Source organism: Diabrotica virgifera, chromosome 4 (genome assembly GCF_917563875.1).
Source record: "Diabrotica virgifera virgifera chromosome 4, PGI_DIABVI_V3a".
NCBI classification, from domain to species: domain Eukaryota; kingdom Metazoa; phylum Arthropoda; class Insecta; order Coleoptera; family Chrysomelidae; genus Diabrotica; species Diabrotica virgifera.
In genome coordinates, this window is record NC_065446.1 from 117,825,163 (window position 1) to 117,845,364 (window position 20,202).

At 33.5% G+C, this 20,202-nt stretch overlaps 2 protein-coding genes across 2 annotated transcripts in view; one reads left to right on the plus strand and one right to left on the minus strand.

Annotated features, from left to right (window-relative positions):
• Positions 1–20,202, plus strand: part of LOC114337499 (zinc finger CCHC domain-containing protein 8 homolog) — an 83,502-nt gene that overhangs the window by 23,493 nt on the left and 39,807 nt on the right. The window lies entirely within an intron of this gene.
• Positions 2,269–12,527, minus strand: LOC114337501 (perlucin-like). Its single transcript, XM_028287957.2, has 2 exons — positions 12,429–12,527; positions 2,269–2,644 (listed from the first exon to the last, which is right to left on the minus strand). Exons 1-2 carry the CDS (start codon positions 12,517–12,519, stop codon positions 2,343–2,345), a joined length of 393 nt encoding a protein of 130 aa, XP_028143758.1. The 5' UTR covers positions 12,520–12,527; the 3' UTR covers positions 2,269–2,342.

Here is a 20,202-nt window from a genome sequence, read left to right on the forward strand (position 1 = left end):
TGAATTAACAATTTAAGCGATTTAACAAGTAACGGTTATCCAAGAACATTCAAAAGCCATCTTTAAGTTAATGATAACAACGTCATTGTCAACTAATATCCATACCAGTGAGAATTTTACTACACGTAATTTGCCGTGTAAAGAAAGAAAAAGTATAAATTTGATGAAACAATTCTAAATACCATGTTTAGATCAATCAAAGTGCCAAAATCATGGATTTCGCTGGAAACGTAAATAGACCCGAAGTTAGCCACAGTTTTAGTGATGTAAATCTAAAGGATTATAATATAGTTGCGTTCGCGGGTACCTGAAATTGTCAGAAAATTGGATAAATTGTCAAAAATCGCATGCGCACTTTAAAATAATATAAATAATATCGTTAATAGATAAATTTGTAAGGTATATTTACCTAGTATAATTTAATAATCAGTTATTAATATTAATTAAAAGTAAATATACCTTGTATATTTGTCTATTAACGGTATTATTTATATTAAGTGAGGTTAGAAATTATCGGCCACAATTTGTCAACTGTACCCGCGAAAGCACTTTATATAACTGTGTGTATGACTAGTGTGACCAACTCCAATTCATTTGAATCCGGGACAAGGCGGAAAAGAAATACCCTGAAATCCGGGCCTTTTTAATGAAAATCGGGCCATTGTTTATTTCAGAAGACGGTAATTAAAATACTTCTTCTTCTAGTTGTCCTTATGCCCAATAAGAGCGTCGGACTTGGCTATGGCCTATCTATCGTTTACCCATTTCTTCCACACCTTCCGGTCTCCTGCCATTTCATTCTATGCTGCACTGTTTTCACTCTCTTGGTCCCGATTTCCTGAATTTGTTCCATCCACCCCTTTTTAAGTGTCTAATCTTCGGGCTCAGTGGAGGATGATCGTCAGTTATTGAAACACCAATAGCACTTAGATAATTTATTGATAGCGACTGACACCAGGGTAGTCGAACCAACCCCGGGAGAACTTAGCGTTATAATGCTACATATTGACTCGTTGAAGTTACTCGAAGGAATGAAGTTAAAGGTACATCTGGTCTGGTTGAGTCGATTCTAATGAATGATTCTAAAAGTATGTTCTCTCTTGTTGGCAACATGAATTGGGTCAAAGCCCACATGACAAAAGAACAAAGGTTTTTACTTAGTCAGCTAAATTAATGGTAATTTCCAAAATATAGTTTATGAATTGCAACAGTTAAACAAATGAAATAACCTGCACATGTTTAAATATAATAACAAATTGGCTGATGTGATATACGGGGTGATAAATTTATACTGTTCAATATCGGATATGAATTATGAATATTTAATATTTAACACTACTACTACTACCTCTTCTTCTTTCCCCCTGTCTTTTCGCATCTGTCACCTCTTTACTAGTCTGTTCTCGTTTATTCTAGTTATATATCCAAATCAATTCAGTTTTTTCTTCAATTTTTCTCTCTATTGGTTCCTGTCTTAGCACGTTTCTGATGTTTTCGTTCCTTTCCCTGTCCAGCTTCGTCTTTCCAGCTATTTTTCTCAGCTGCTTCATTTCTGCTGCATTTATGGCACTTTCATGTCTTTTATTTGTAACCCATTTTTCGCTTGCATATAGAAGAGTTGGCACTGTGATGCTGATGGTATTATATATGACATGTAATTTTGTTTCCTGGCTGAATTCTCGTTTTCCCTGTATCGTATTATTAATCGCATAATATATTCTCGTATCTTTCTTTGTCCTATTTGGAATTTCATCTAGCTTTCCGTCGTTCGATAATAATTAAAATTAAATTAAAATACAGAAACGAAAAAAGTCCACCGTTTTAGTTTTCGTAGAACTATAATACCCCAACACAAAATACATGCGTTTTGGATATGGTATTAGTATTACACTCTAGAAATTGTCGACTTTTTTTCGTCCGACCAATTCAATTTGATGTGAATTCTCAGATGTTCAAAATTTCAAAATAGAATTTTACCAAAACGTTGAAAATTCGGATGACCCCGAAGACTTGTCCTGGTCGCCGGGACACGACTTTGTATTTCGGGCCATGTCTAGGATTTTTCGGACTAGTTGGTCACACTATGTATGACAATACCATTGTTGTTGTTTAGTATTTTCTCTACAATTTCATCACATTTTCTCACCTTTTAAATGTTCCTCGGACTTCTACAAATGTTTTAAAATCTAAATTAGCTAATTCGATTCAGTCATTCTGGAGATGTTATAAAAAAGATAACAAAATAAAATGACGTTTATTAAACGTCATTCAAAGTTTACATATCGAAACCGTACCGGACAGACTGCGTGACTTTACGTATTAGGATTTTATAAGATTAGATATTACAATCTAGGGAATGAATCAGTAACATTGCAAGCTGCACCAACGATTTCAGCAACCGCTTTAACAATTTCTGCTTCACAAAGTGCATGTAACCTGCCATGATCTTCATTCCTATCGTTCCAGACAAAACCAATGCCCCCGTGATAAATCACTTGTATACGATTTTCCTTGTTTCCCCAGTTGTCAGGTTGTTTGGCATACCAGTTGTAGTAGTTGATTGGACGCCCTTTAGCCATCCATACCCATCTGTTCTGCACTTTAACTCCTGAAGTCCAAAACCAATATTCATTTCCATTACCAACTGAAAATAAATAGAAATATATGATATACGCAGTTCGGGTAGCGAATGCCGCTATTTTACAGTTTAATACTTTAGAGCTCTAATACTAGCTCTAATAATTTAGGGCTCTAAGGTAAATGCTTTAGGGCCAGGGTGTCATCTTTTTTGTCTCACCAAGATTTCGAAATAGCAAACTTATAGAATCTATGTAAAAACGATCAACACCTGGAACAGATCAACCAAAATTATGATGAAATAGAAGAACCTGATATACTTGAAAGCGAAGTTTGGTGATCAACTATAGTTTATTTTTAACCAAGAGGAGTAAACTAAAAAGACAGATTCACACCCAAGAAAGTCATTAGAAAAATAACCAAGTACATCTTCTTTTTTGGTTAATCATGTCGGTCCTCAACTATAATCCATAAATATTATAATATTAATACGTCGCTAAAGAATTCTAAAAACAACTGCTTTTTGTATAAAAGCAGACTAAAAATCTAGAAGTTAAAGGAATAATACAGAAAACACAAAAATCGTCGATATAACTTAAGTAACCTATGAAATGCCAAAACTGTCAAAATTTGATAAATGTCATTAGTGACAAAATTTTATAAAAGTGGAGTAAACTTGCCTGCGGTTGGACCAATGACAAAAGGGAGTTTTACATTATGCTATTTTCATGCTAGGCAAGAGCCATGCAAGACAGATTACGCTACTTCGCATGCCCACGCGCTATTTCTATTCAATTCCTGTGCTAGACGAAAAATTAAAACATGTTGATGTTATTAAAACGTGTCTGATGTAAAAAGGCCAGGCTAGCCAAGAGATATGCCATGCAAGACGGACTTGCATAGCATAGCCTTGATGTAAATCTGTTTAAACAAGCATTACAACGCGGTAAATTTGAATCACTCCTCTTGGTTTAAAAACAAACCATAGTGATCAACAACTTCAACAACGACAAGGCACCAGGTCCAGATATTATATCACCAGAAATGTTCAAGGCTATAGAAGAAACTGATTTAAAAAGTCGTTCTCATTAATAAGGCAACTACAGAACGATTCTTCTTGCACAGATGCTAGTAAGATACTACTACACATCATCAATGAGAGACTAAAAGTTTTCCTATAAAAATAAATACTAGGAGAGCAAACCGGATTTATGAAAAGTAGAAGAACAAGGAAGAATCACAAACTTTAGGTCTGCCGGCGGTACCTTAATATTAGCCTGCTCAGAAGAACTGGTCTAAGTAATGAGCAAACTTGAAGGATCGAGGGAGAGAGAGATACAGTAAAATCTTCTATATTAGTCTGGGTTGATTATCGGAGAATAGGCCATTTTTGGGAAAAGTTATTTACCAGCAATTTTATTGCTGGAATCGAATCTTATGATTTTATATATTAATAATATAGGTATGCAAAGTCCGCAGATAGTGTGCTACTTTTTTTTATAAACAAAATGGCGCCCGAAAATCGTGTTTTTTCAATTTTTGCTCTATAACTCCAAATATTTTAACTTTACACCAAAAACACTCAAATAAAAATTCACCGCATTTAAATTCTACATAGAGACGTGTTTTTTCCGATTTACTTCGACGAAAACTTTCCCCGGAAAAAGCGGGTTTTTCCAACAAAATCTTTAATTTTCAACTAAACTTTTAGATAAGTAATTGTTAATCAATAATTAAATAACTTGGTAATGTAAAAGCCCTTTTCGCATAGATTATAATTCCAGAAGCCGGTGGAAATTGAATTAACAGTTTAGCAACGATTGAATTGGTAATTAAACATTTACGGTCACTATAATAACGACAATAATTATGATGCATAAGAATAACTATGATTTTTTCATAAAAAGATACTATACCTATCTAATGTACTTTACAGAATTGAAATTGGGCTATTTAAGCGGCCTCAGGAATATTTTAAAATTATAAATAATTTTTTGGCTTATAAACAAATATAATATCTCGGGAAATGTTAAACTAAATTAAATTGTAAAAACGGTATTCGAACAACAGCGGCAGGACGCTTCTTCTAAAAGAAAAAACGTTTAATTATGATGAGTAGTTCCTGAGATATAACCGGTCAAAGTTGACCGGAATTTATTTCCTTTATTTTATTGTGTTTTCAATTTCCCTCTCTCTGGCTATTCTTATTAACACTTTTGTATTCGTGACTCTATCTACCCATGAAATAGAAATATGCTTTATGGTCATGAAAAATTGTATAATTTTATCGACAAAGCTTACAAAAAGTCAAGAAAACAAAACAATAACAATTCAATTTACTAAAATTACATAAATCGTCAGTAGAAATTAAAAAAAATAATAATAATGAAGTTAAACAGTTAATCAATTGCAAAATTTAAATAAATTGCAAATTGCATAGTCTACCTAGTAATTAAGTTTAAAAGTTAAGCTGCTGCATATGACACCCAAATATAAATGAAAAATAATACATAATAAAAATACTACTTGTGCAAAAGGTACTGTAATTTCTTAGTTATTGATTAGGAAAATCTTCTGCATAATATGGTCTTTCGGATAGGTAGGCTTTTGTCAGTTTACGGAATTTGGGGAAAGATGCTGCAGATTTAAGTTGTAGAGGGAGATGGTTGTAAAGTTTTTTTGCGGAATATAATATAGATTTCTTTACTAACTCAGATGACGGGGTCGGTAAATAGACGTCAAAGGTAGAATTTCTCGTGAAGTAGTCATGGTTAGGTCTTGGTGGAAAGACATGTAGATGTTTACGAATTAAGCAAACAGTTTCTAAAATATATAAAGATGGAAGGGTTAAAATTCTGTGATCTTTGAAGTAACTTCTACAATGTGTTGTTCTTCTGAGGCCAAACAGATATATTATTGCTCTTTTTTGTAATTTAAAAATAACATCGAATTGGGTAGCTGTAAAAGAACCCCAAAAAGGAAGACCATAACGAAGATGTGACTCGAACAAAGAAAAATATGTTATTTTGGAAGATGATAAATTGAGTTCATTCGAAACAGATCTTATAGCATAGCAAGCTGAAGATAGTTTCTTCCTTAACAAATTAATATGGAGGGACCGTTTAAGGTGTTGCTGTCTAAAAAAATACCAAGAAATTTTACAGAATCAACGGTACTGATCTGGCTGTTACTAAGAGGTAAGGGTTGAACAGCTCCTTTATAAGATAATGCTACTGTTTTATCTACGTTAAACGAGAGCAAATTAGAGTCAGACCATTTTAGAGTCATTTTATTGTAAATAGATCAGAAGTTATACTAGCATGAAGAGTTGCAATATTTGAGTTGCTCCAAGTGATACTGGTATCATCAGCAAAAAGAAAGATTTTTCCATCGATTTTTAAACTAGCGATGTCATTAATAAAGATAAGGAAAAGTAGAGGACCCAATACTGATCCTTGAGGTACTCCACATACAATGTTTTTGAGACTAGAGTCTGTATCATTTGCTCTAACCAGTTGTTTCCTATCATCCAAGTAAGATCGGAACCAATTCAAAGAAATACCTCGAATTCCGTAGAAATTTAGTTTTTTTTATCAAAATGTTGTGATTTACACAATCAAAAGCTTTGGCGTAGTCACAAAAAACGGTGGCAGTGTGAAGATTATTGTTCAGTGCTTGATAAACATCATGTAGTACAGAAAACATGGCATCAGTGGTGCATTTATTATTTAAAAAGCCGAATTGATTTTGTGATAAAATGTTGTTTTCAACGAGAAAGGACATAAGTCGGGCTTTTATGAGTCTCTCAATAATTTTGGAGAGTACCGGTAGTAGTGCAATAGGTCTATAATTGCAGGTATTAGATATTTCACCATCCTTATGTAGAGGAATAATGATGGCAGTCTTTAGGCACTCTGGAAATTTGCCTTTCTCAAAAGAATCATTAATCAGTGAGATGAGGACTTCCAACACATTTTCTGGGAGAAAAAATTTTTATCGATAGACCATTAGTACTACAGGAAGATTTGCTTTTGATGCTATTGATTGTTTGGACCAGTTCAGATTTATCGACTTTTTTTATAAAGAATGAATTCGAGACCTTTCTTGAACTAGGGAGATAGGAAATGGGATCTTTTTGTGGCAAAATAGTTGATGTAATATTTTTACTCACATTAACAAAGTATTCATTTAGATTTTCAGGGTCTGGAAGGGAAAATGTTTGAGCAGTGGGATTTATTTCGAAGATCGTTTATTATGGACCAAGTTTCTTTTGCAACACTTTTAGAGCTTCCCAGACGGTTTTGGTAGTAGACTTTTTTAGCTGATTTTATAAGTTTAAGATAGGTTGTCCTGTGTGATGGAGACGTTGGTAGTAAATTTCTTGATGTAGAGTAGAGAACGCATATTCTTGGAAGATATTCGGATACCTTTAGTAGTCCAGGGTTTGCGATGTTTTGGCTTAATTGGAATTAAAGGAAATGCTTTATTGAAGATACAGACAAGCTTATCTAAAAAATCACTGAAATTATTATCCACGTCCATAGCAGGAAAGCGCCACTCAGAGGTTAAGCATACATTTTGGAAATTACGAAAGTTCCGGGTAGAAAAAATCCTGCCTGAACGTCGCGTCGGGCTTTCGAGGAGGGTTTGCTCAAAATATTAAACTTCGTATAAACTGCTTCATGATCAGATAGTCCAGCATTAATAATTGTAGAGTGGACATCAGGAGGTGAGAAATCTGAGACAGTATAATCAATTATAGTAGATGAAGTTTTTGTAATGTTTGTAGGAGAATCAACGTGCATTGTTAGACCATACGATTCAAATATGTTGATCAAGGATATTTGTGTAGCACAAGCAGCAGCATAATCAATGTTAAAGTCCCCGCATAATTTTTTTTACTTTTATGGGGTAGGTCATCTAACAAATTTAGCAGGTTCTGAAAAAATAGTTCCACGGAAGAGTCAGGTGATCTATAAATGCAAATAATATAAATATTGAGATTCTTATTGTAAACTAAGAAAAACTCGAAGAAGGCTTCACTTAACAGAAAGTCATATTTTGTTACCAAAGAAAAATCATTGCTCGCAGAAAGAATCAGGGTGCCTCCATGAGCTGAGCTTGGACGAGCATACCTAGCAATTGTGGTGTATTTTTCTACAAAAAAAGGCTCGTTGACTTCAAGTCAGTGCTCTGTAACCGCAACTACCGGGAAAATCCTAATTCCTCTAGGAACAAAAACAATTGATCAGTTTTGTATCTTATAGAACGAATATTAATCAGAACCATGCTAAAGCTGTTATCACTAAAACAATTTAAGGATTCTAGTCCCTCAGAACACGTCGTGATGTTTAAAAATTTCGTTTTGGAGAGACAGCAGAATAGTAATTTCGGTGACATTCCCTTGGTTTTTGCAGGTGTATAATCCTTTCAGAAGTGAGAAAGGACATAAAAGCAGCAAGATCAGCTTCCACCTCATCTGGACCAATTCCATAGGCATTGTTAAATTCTAGCAGAATTTGTCGTAGATCTTCAGTTTTAGTAGGAAGTCCCTCGGAAGCCAAAAAAAGTTTAACGCTTGTGTTGGTAAATCCATCATAAAACACTGAGGCAGGTTGGTCATGTAGATAAGCAAGATGAAGTTTAATGGCTTTTAAGATATCCGGTTCCCCTAATCTGGCTAGAAGATATCAACTATTCGAGTTATTGGTTAATCTAACTCTTGGTGGGGTCAAAGGATCCAGATTTATCGATGGTTCTAAAGTATCCTTCTTAATGAAATTTATAGGCGAATGGAACTGATTCTTAGATTTACAAACTTCGATGGCCTGCTTGTCTGTACGTATTTTTGTGTTTTCTACTTCATCTTTGTCCTTTCGTAAATTGGTAATTGGATTTTCCAAGGTGACAGGGCTTCTGAGATTCTTCGGATTCTTATGTGACTCAGATGAAAGCTTTGGTTCAGAATAGGAAGATTCTATAGACCATTTAATGTTAACACCAGGAGGCCAAACTTCCTTATTAATTAATAAGTTAATCGATGTTTTAGATTTTATACCTATTTTGTTGTGTCGGCATCTTTAAGGAGTGCGTAACATCTAATATATTCCTTAATGCCTAGCTTCTCTTTAATATAGTGAACGACTTGTATAGGGGTGTACGTTGGGTTCAAGTTACTAATAACTACAAAGTGACATTTGTCGTCTGTAATTTTTGGCTTTTGCTCTCGACTTGGTTCGAAATGTCGGGGCTCTTCAGTTTGGGTACTTGCGGTGGCATAAGATGTATTTTTCTTCAATATCTCTTTTTTAGTTGGTAAAGTAGATAGATTTTTAGTAAGACTGCTCATTTGATTTGAAATTTCACCGATATTTGAAGAGAGCCTTTCTAATCCCAACTTAATCTCAGTTGAATTTGTGTCTTGGATTTCAAGCTTGATAGTCTCACCTGAAGAACCGAAAAAAACTGACGATAAATTGAAAATGTCGTGTTCCATCTGCCTTACAGATTTTAAAACCTTTCCAGGATTCAGCAGGTTGTTTAGTTTGTGGATCTCGTCAATTTTTTTAGTAATATAGTTTGCCGTCATTTTTAGTTAATAGATCATAAGTCTCGATGAAAACAGGCAAATTGTCACTTAGTTTTTTAGTAACTTGAATTAAGGCCTCAAAGCTCTCTAAAGGTATTTGATTTTTTGATAAATTTGTAATTTTGTCGTTTAAATATCTTAAGCTTGGAGAGTCACATATTGTACGAAAGAATCTAAGATGGGAAAATTTTTGGTCCAATAGGGCTTTAGTGGTGGTCTTATTAAAGCAAGTACATTTCATACAGAAATTTATTCGGCAATCTCCATTACATCTTAAGCTGTTGTATTTATCCGAGTCAGAATATTGTGTCAGACAATGTTCACAAGTATACGTCATTTTCAAGGTTAGTTGTGTAAAAATTAACTAGGTCGATATGATGAAAATAATAAATATAGAAACACTTACAGCTAGTATTCACAACACTTAATCAAAACAAATAACAAAACATATAAACACAAGGAACACATCAAAACATACATCCGTACGATTCCACTGCTGGAAAACGAATGAATATTAAATTAATATGTTTAAAATTGAATAAAGGAATTATATTGTTTTTAAACAGATTAATTGAAATAATAATTAATATGTTTTTATTTATATCAGCAATGCATACGTTATTTACGTTCTTCTTACTCTACGTTTGAGTTTGACACATCCGTCATGTCAAACTAAATTTTGAAATGTCATTTGATAGGGAATTTAATTATTATATAAAATAAATAAGATGTTTAAAAATACAATTTGATTATATTTTGAAAGGAATAATTTATTAACAGCTTTAAAAAGGTTTGTACACTTCTGCATAACGGTCTCCACTTATATATACGGGAATACCTAATAATAAATGGACTCTTCCATCTATTGTTGACGATTCAAAACACGAAATATTTGCTATACGCTCTGAGCTTCGCTGGTGTCGCTCCTAGCGGTTTACTAATTCAACTTTCACTGGTAATTTTTAAATTTATTATTTAATTGTTATCGCTTAATATTTACAACGCAAAAAAGTAATTAAATTGTAATCGATTTTTTTAAGATTTTGCTAATCATTTTGACGTTCTATTGATAAAATATGAATTTCTTACTTCGGATACTTTCACAATTATCGTGTAGATGGCGCTAAGATTAATAGATTAATTTATAATTACATATTACGGAACATTAAAAAAACTTAAATGCAGTATTTAAAACGTAATTATATTTAAGGTAAAAATATATACCACTGCTTTAACCAACTAATATTTTTTATAATTAATGTTTTTAATTTTAATTTTAAATTAATCACTTTGACATTTATGTCAAATTTCCGGTAAACTTTTACAGACTTGTCACTACTGGCGCTCGCGAATTTGTAAATATCCCCTCTACGTACGAGCTCACAGCGTATACTTCATCAGTAATTAAATTTTTCTCCAAATTGAAAAAAAAAATAATGGTTACTTTATTAAGAAAATAATTAAAAGCTTTACGTAACTTTATTTATACTTATTTACTTGGTTTAGACCTATGTAAAACGTTTATTATTTTAAAAATTTGAAATAAAAATTGTTTTGAAAGTTTGTTAATTCTAACATTAACGGGTAAAATCATTGTATACAGGGTGAGGCAGATAACTGGCCTATTAGAAATATCTCGAGAACTAAAAGCAACAGAATCATGAAAATTGGAATACAGGGGTTTTGAAGGATGATCTATTAAATGAAAATATTTTCATCTCTTTGCAACTTCCGGTTATACCGGAAGTTGCTTATAACTTCGTTTTTTTAAATGGGTATATTTTTTCATTTTTGGATCCTCTTCGATGTCTTCTTTCTTAAAATATGAGGATTTGTAATGTTATACAGGGTATTTTAAAAGATAATTACGTTTGTTTATTAATTTCGTAGCAATATTCACACCCTGTAGAATTGTAGTAGTTTGACAACTAAAACTCTACTTACGTTCAAATGATTTTTAATATAGTCTACTATTGTCAAGAATCATTAGTATAGCTAAATTTTTAATTTTAGTATACAGGGTTGGTCGAAACTCGGAATGAGTATTTTCTGAGTTTTCTTAAATGGAACACCCTGTATTTTAGTATTGTAATGAAATTATATTTTATGGTACTTTTTTATTTCTTAAGCATTCCCTATACCTAACTCCTTTAATTTGTGCTTAATTGTTAATTGAACCAACAATCTTAACTACGTAGCTATGTATTTTGATAGCTAAACCATTATTGGTAATTTTAAGGATCGGTCTGGATTAATATGTATTTATTTCTGAAAAATTGTTTGTGATTGAATATTTTCATGGCCAACCTAATAAAATTTTACGTATTTTTGTTGCAATTAATGTTTAGCTTGAATCACCAATAACTCACAAATTAAAGCAGTTAGGTAGAGGGAATACTTATAAAATAAAAAAGTACTATGAAATATCATTTCATTACAATACTAAAATACAGGGTGTTCTATTTAAGAAAACTCAGAAAATATTCATTCCGAGTTTCGACCAACCCTGTATACTAATATTTCATAATTAGCTATACTAATGATTCTTAACAATAATAGACTATATTAAAAATCACTTGAACGTAAGCAGAGTTTTTAATGTCAAACTATTACAATTCTACAGGGTGTGAATGTTGCTACGAAATTAATAAAAAAATGTAAATATCTTTTAAAATACCCTGTATAATATTACAAAATCTCATATTTTAAGAAAGAAGATATTGAGGAGAATCAAAAAATGTAAAAATATACAGGGTGTCCCATTTAAAAAAACCAAGTTATAAGCAACTTCCGGTATAACCGGAAGTTGCAAAGAGATGAAAATATTTTCATTTAATAGATCATCCCTCAAAACCCCTTTATTGCAATTTTCATGATTCTGTTGCCTTTAGTTCTCGAGAAATTTCTAATAGGCCAGTTATCTGCCTCACCCTATATTATATATTAAATTGGGAATTATAATATTAAATTAAAGGCATAATATATATTAAATAAAATTAAATTCTGTCGGCACTCTGCCAGTGCCACGCTCTAATTTTTTATTTTATGTTTTAAAGACAAAATCTAGTTTTCAAGATAAATGATATAATGTTTGGCTAGACTCCCCCTCCCCCCTCACTACTAAAAATAATGATGCCCACAAAAAATATCCCCTTTTCGCATTACTATCCTAGTCGTATGTTTTTTAGTAATAAAACCGCAGGTACGAATTATTTTTTTAATTTAAAATAATTGTATTGTGAGTCAAATTCATGATACTTACAGTATTCGTTCATCTTTTGGTAAAGGAACTTATTTTCTTCCTGTGTTTCAATACTCACTAGGTCCATGTTAAGAGATTGACAATATATCATTGCCTCTAACCAACTACCCTAAAAAGTAAGAAAAATAATACTCTATTTGTTCAGAAATAAACGATTCCATTTTTTTTTAGTTTTTGTTATAATATGTAACTTACCAGAAAAGTATGTGCAATATAGTAAGTACACACTGTTACCAAAAGTTATCACATTTGGAGTTGAGAGATTTATGTTCTGTACCAGATGAATACCTGAAACTCATAATAGTAGACATTATGTCATTACTCATCCTACTATTTTAGATAATTATATATTTTTTGTCCACAGTTAAAATATTGTATTATCTCTTCAGAATGGTCTTAAATGTGAGTATCAGTGTATATAGCTGATGTAACCATTCTCTAGATAAAAAATGAATAAAGAAGAGTTTATTAAGATCAACTCTTCTTTTTTCCCTTCCTGTAAATAATTCCGCTTGTTCTATGTTGTTTGGAAATAAGAATATAACCCAGATCGATATTTCCTTTTTATCAACGAAATAATAATAATAATAATAAATTATCGCGGAGTGGAAGATTAAAATTCACCTTCAAACACCTGGTGAAAATAACATCGAAACTAAAAATATCCTAATCAGACGGGGCCTGTTCCAAGGAGATTCGTTTAGTCCATTGTGGTTCTGTCTAGCTATGAACCCATTATCTCAGCTATTAGCCCCGGCGCAAATTGATCCTAAGCCAGACACAACCTGCGTCGGCGGACTGCGTAGACCGTTCTGCGCATCCTACTATCAGTTCATGCGTTCCCAAGCTCTGTCGTCAACGTACAGTTTTCTGGGCCTTGGGACGGGTGACTCACCGCCAGATGTATATTTTTACGCGTTTTTGTTTGCGAGATGGAAATATCTGAAATGAATAAGCGGCAATATATTTTACACTATCTTGAATGAATAACATTTTATTACTCTGTTGTATCAATCAGCACTACTCTACAAGTTTTCGTTTATTCGTTGTAATATTTTATTGCAATAGTAGGGAATATAATATATCTGATTAAAACAGTGAATTTTTTACATGTTAATTATTTTTAATTTCTTGTGAAGTATCTAGTTAGTGTGGCTTTAGCCAATAAATCAAAGTTATGCGTTTACAAGAGCATATTATTTGAAAAATAAGGAGTACCATAATGTGTCATAATTATAATCTCCTTTATACAGATCAAAAAATTGTTTAGTATGTATTTCTAAATCCACACAATCATTGGAAAATGATTCATGGTAAAAAATATCTATTAATGACACTGTTATCGACAAACTCGATCAATTTTAAACTTGTCATCATATATTTATTAGACTTTTGTTTATCGTTAAAAATTAAATGATGGTTGTGAATTGTATTTTTTGTGTTATTTAATATTTTAACAAAAACATAATCAGCAAAAATCTTATTTAAAACATGCGAACCGTTTTTGCAATCACAATCAATGCAGTGTTTAACTTATGCTTGTTATTATAAAGGTATGTAGAAATAGAATACTCAGTGTAAGATATCTTTTTATGCACCCGCTTATGATCAAATTCGATGTTTTCGAAAGTCATACCGCTACGACTACTAGGGACGTGTAAGATATTTTTAAAACGTTACTAGTTACATGTACGGAACTACTGTTTTTAATTGCCTACTCAATTCAGTACAAGGATCAGATACATCTGTATTTTGTAATCAGTATTTGTACTCAGTACCACTGAGAACCGGTATCAGTAGTAACCTTTACACGTTTGCACTTATTTTGCCCGTCTCTATTCGTTACGGCGACAGCCGACGGTCGGGTTAGCTTGTGTTCAATATGCGGCATGCTAGAAAAATAACTGCACAGGTCACCCGTCCCACCGGCGCAGGTTGTGACTCGCTTAGGTTCAATATGCGCCGGGGCTTAAATTCCACTGACGCAGGTTTTAGTAACAAAAATAACAAACATTGTGGTGGCGAAGCTTAATCATCTGTTGTATATAGATGATTTAAAATTAATGGCTTACACTCGAAACCAACTAGATCAGATGCTAAAAACTGTAGAATCTTTTTCTAATAATATTAGTATGCACTTCCGACTAGACAAATGTCGTGTTTTAAATATAGTCAGAGGAAAAGTACAGCCTGGAGGATTCGATATGGAAAATGGCCATAACATCGAGGCCATGGGTGAAAACGATATGTATAAATATCTCGGAGTAAATCAAGCGCGGAAAATTGACCATAAACAAATGAAAACTGAGATAACTACAGAGTTTATAAGAAGGGTAAAATAACTGCTTCGTTCACACCTTAACAGTAGTAGAAATTTGTCTCTAAGGTACTAAACACCTACGCGTGTTCCGCACTTAGCTATTCATTTCTTCTTCTTATGGTGCCTATCCGTTACGGATGTTGGACACTAACATGGCTATTCTGACTTTGTTGACTGCTGCCCTGAAAAGTCCGGTAGTGGTTAAGTTAAACCATTTTCGCAGGTTATGCAGCCAGGATATTCTTCTTCGTCCTGGACCTCTTTTCCCATGCACTTTACCTTGAAGTATGGTCCGAAGTAGGTCATATCGTTGTTCAACCATTTTCGCAGGTTATGCAGCCAGGATATTCTTCTTCGTCCTGGACCTCTTTTCCCATGCACTTTACCTTGAAGTATGGTCCGAAGTAGGTCATATCGTTGTTCATTGCGCATTATATGGCCCAGGTATTCCAGTTTGCGACGTTTTATGGTTACGACTAGTTCGCGCTCTTTACCCATTATATGTAGAACTTCTTCGTTGGTAACTCTGTCTATCCAGGAAATCCTCAACATGCGTCTATAGCACCACATCTCAAATGCTTCGAGTCTCTTCCGTGATGCTTCAGTTAAGGTCCATGACTCCACGCCATATAAAAGAACGGAGAATACGTAGCATTTTAGTAAACGAACTTTTATTTCCAATTTTCATGCTATTCATTTAGCATTGTTAAACGGACTAAAAGGGATATAAAAAATCTTCAGCGAAAAGTAAGAACACACCTCACAAAGGCACAAAAACACCATCCTCGAAGTGCAGTAGATAGAACGACATTACCGCAGTATTTAGGAGGACGAGGACTTATGGATATAGGTGAGCAATTAGATAAACAGATTGCTAATTTATGAATGTATTTTCTGATACAGGCTGAGACATCTACTCTACATCGCGCTACGTGCGCAGTAGAAGACACAACAACGATCAATCTGAGAAAACCAGAAATGCGCATAAACCACCTTACTAAGGACGAAAAGATGCGCCAAGACTATGTCGACAATATAGCGTCGAACTATTGGTTGACATCAGGAAAGATGATCCCCGAAACAGAAGGTTCATTACTGACCATTCAGGATAGGTTATACCAACCAGAAATTGCCTGAAATATATCGTCAAAGACACTCAGGTCCAAACCGACAAATACCGATATGGATGTCAAGCCCAAGAAACCATCCAACATGTTACAGGGGGCTGCCAGGCATTTGCTGCAACTGAATATAAGGAACGGCATGACTCAGTAGGAAAGATCCTTCATCAAGAGAAAACTATCAAGCTGTGACTTCTGCAAACAGACCATCTCCCATATTATCAATACCAACCTGAGAGTATGCTTGAGAATGACAACTATAAGCTATACTGGGACCGCACTGTACTCACAGATCAAACAGTGGCACATAATAGACCAGATCTCGTACTAGTTAATAAATTAACAAGACAAACAACACTTATTGATGTGACGATGCCTAACAACAATAATCTACATACTAAATTTACTAAAAAGATCGCCAAGTACAGAGATCTGGAAATTCAAATACGAAGACAATGGAGAATGCAAAGTACTCAGACAATACCGATTATTATATCTACTACTGGGGTCATTCCGAAGAACCTCCTCGAAAGCATAAAAAAGCTGGGTCTACATGAACATCTGTATAAGAGCATGCAGAAAGCTGTACTACTCGCAACGGCCAAATGTGTACGAAAATTTTTGGGAGATACACCCGCATACCAAGTCACTAGGGCTCGATAACACGGAAAGAGTCCCACCAGATGCTTTTGATACCGTAGGTATCTGGGATGAGTGAATTTTCCCCTTAGAGGGAGTGTGGCCGTATGGCTAAATCTGGATAATAATAATAACCGACCACGGGTTGTACAGACAAAGAGAATGTACCTAGTCTAGATCTTCGATTTTGTTAGTTCACAAACAAAAGTCACTGAAACAATACGCAAAGTAAAAATCCACGACTATCCATGCACAATTATCCATTATGGTGCTTCGCAGAGGTTTTTATCAGTGCGACACAAGTGAGATAAAAAAAGGTACGTCCGTAATACATACACATTTATAACATTTATTTCAGTTGTTTCATTAATGACGCACTACATGATTTTAAGAATGTAGAGAATCGTAGCATGCCATTTTAGTTAAATCTGACAGTTGTCAGAATCGTAATCGTAATTTGGTATAAAAACAGATCAATTATGTTTATTTGATTTATAAAAAGGTATGTTCTTTGATTTGTATAGTCTTATAAATTGTACAGATTATAGTCGTATAGATAATAATACATAAATCATTTTTTAAAAATAAAAATGTATACCATTTTTATTCAGTTGCAATGCGAAGCCCAAACTGTCTTAACTTTTACTTAGATCAGAGAGTGCAACCAGCACTCTTATCGACGATTTCACCTCTTGTTAGAGGTTCATCAGAGACTGCATAGGCTGCTTTCTCTGGTCCAGGTAAAAATTTTCGACAAGCATCCATTTGGCTTGCATATTGTAGAAGCCTTGGAGGTGTCACCAGGAAAATGGGCCAATAAGTTTTTCAATTAAAAATCTTTTAAAAATATTTAATTTACAAATATTTTTATTAGGTTCAAAAACTTAGTCTTTTAAATCATTTTTTGTTCGATTATAGCGCCATCTACCAATAACTAGAATAAATGTTATAAATGACCTTAATCACGGACGTGCCTTTTTTTCTGTCACTTCCAACATAATGCGTTAGAAAGAAATCGAAAAACTGTGACGCACTGAAAGATGCCTCTGAGAAGGAGTATATTCAACTATATATACAACTTGTATATTTCTTACTTACAAAAATAAGAATTTATAAGACTGTTATCAGACCTACAGTACCATACGCATGCGAAACATGGGTGTTCAAAAAGTCAGAAACAGACCTTTTAGAAAGATGGAAGAGAAAAATGCAAAGAGCAATATATGGAGGTGTGAAAATAGAAGGTGAGTAGAGAAGAAGAACCAATAAAGAATTGGAAGAACTATATAAAGAGCCAACGATCAAGACGACGATCAAAGCACAGCTAATACGATATTTGGGGCATATCTAGAGAATGGGAAGTAAAAGAATGCCAAAAATGGTACTCTCACGAAGACCAATACAAAAGAAAAGGAAAGACAGGCCAAGGAAAAGATGGAAGGACAGGAGGAGATGGAAGGAGATGGAGGGATGTGGTGAAGGAGTGTATAAAAAGACTGAAGTGTAATTAAATAAAATTTATAAGTTATATTAAGTTATTGATTATTTATGTAATCAGAAATGTAAACATTTTAGCCCTAGGCGTACAAGGCCTGTTGCGCTTAATAAATAAATAAATATTTGTTACTTGGTAAATTCATGACATTTCCTTCAACGGTATTTTCCTTCCCTATTAGTATGCACAAAAATAAGATTACTGAAATTTTATTAATCATTTTCTTTAACTGGAACTACATAAAACTATGTAGAACAATTTGGAAGTTCTCTTATATAATTATTAATCAGTGCTTTTCTATTAGCCTTTAACCTAAATGTTTTAAGTTTTTAGATAACAATATTTTTAAAAAAGAAAATTGCAAACTGCCTTTTATGATAAAAGAATGTTGATGACAGAGCTTATCAAATTCTTGATTAGTATAAAATATAAGAATGCTACAGAACAAATGTTACTGTATATATAAAGCTGGCCACTCATGATATTGCGACGTCGTTCAATTTTGTCGAATTCGACTAATTGACAAAAATTTTGATCATGTGTGACCGTGCATCCAATAAAATCGTTACAATACAACACAAAGAAATTGGTTTCTATGTTGCAGTACTGCAGAATTGATAATTGGTAGTCGACGATTTTGTCGAACGACACCGCAGTACCGTGAGTGGTCGGTTTAAATATAGATTGTTACGCGAATTGACTTTACTGATTTATTTTTACTGATTTTACAGCCCGTTGGTGATTGCCAACTCGTAGTATAAAATTCTATAGACTTCTACGACTTGGTCTGGAATAAACTGGTGTCTGATCGACCTATGGAGGAGCGGTACGGCAAGGGATAAGGGCTTGCGGCTTGGTGATACTCCTCGATAGATCCCTACCGAATGGCGTTGACGCCTAAAAACGGTGTATATGTTACCGTTAAAACCCGATTGCAGTTAAAACCCGAATTTACTAGGAAAAACTAGTTTTAACTATGCGCTTTAGATAATTCTAGTTTTAACTAGTCAAAACTAGATTTGACTGCTAAATTCAGTTAAAACTAGAAATCCCGAACGGATTTAATTTAGAGTAGTTCTCTATCGATCTAGAGTAGAACCTCTTGTGATTGCATATCGATCAAATCTACCTGACAGCGACTATTCATTTCCGAATGCAATATAGGTTTCAACACAAGACTCCTCTTCGCTTTTATATTTTTACTCTTCTTCTGTTGGCAGGTTTCACACATTGGTATAAAAGTACTGATCATATCAATTGTTATATTTGACAAATTTTTTTTATCAATTTTAGAAGCTAGATTTTTTATTTCGCCTACTTCAACAATACATCGTTTTAGTCTTCGATTTTGTAATGGTGTTTTCTTGGCAGACAGTTCCGCATCTTGTACTTCGACTATTAATTTATTGTATATGCTTTTGGTCACAATATTGCAGTGACTTTCTTTCTTCTCTGTCTCTTCCATTTGTAAAATCATTTCCAAAACACTCATGGTGAATGATACACAGTGGTGTAATATAACCAATAAAAACGATGCAAAACAATCAACAGTTGCCACACAGTAGTTTGCTACCAATCGGCCGCCTTCGTCATTAACACTACCCCGAATAAGCCGTAGACTTATCTCTTCTCGCCACAATTTTAACTGGTATTCACTAGTAATTCTAGAAAAAACTATTTGGAACTAGTATAAACTACCTAAATGAAATCCGTTCCTATACTAAATTTACAATCAAGATGCAGTAGAAATAGACAAACCAAGACACGTTAAATGCTACTAGGAGCAGTCTCAAATCATAATTTACAATATATAAACTTTGGAAATCATGATTTGGGATTTACAATATATATAAATTGTAAATTATGATTTGGCAGTGATAATAGTAGCAATTAACGTGTCTTGGTTCGTTTATTTCTTCTACTGCATCTTAATTGTAAATTTAGTATAGTTTTAACTGAATGTAGCAGTCAAATCTAGTTTTGACTAGTTAAAACTAGAATTGTCTAAAGCGCATAGTTAAAACTAGTTGTTCCTAGTAAATTCGGGTTTTAACTGAAATCGGGTTTTAACGGTAACATAATAATATATATACACTTATATTTAAATAAAAAGACTTACTTTATTTTGTTTATTATGAAATAGTATATTGTACAAGTGACAAAAAAGACATATTTTTCACGAGCGCAGAAGTTAGCCAC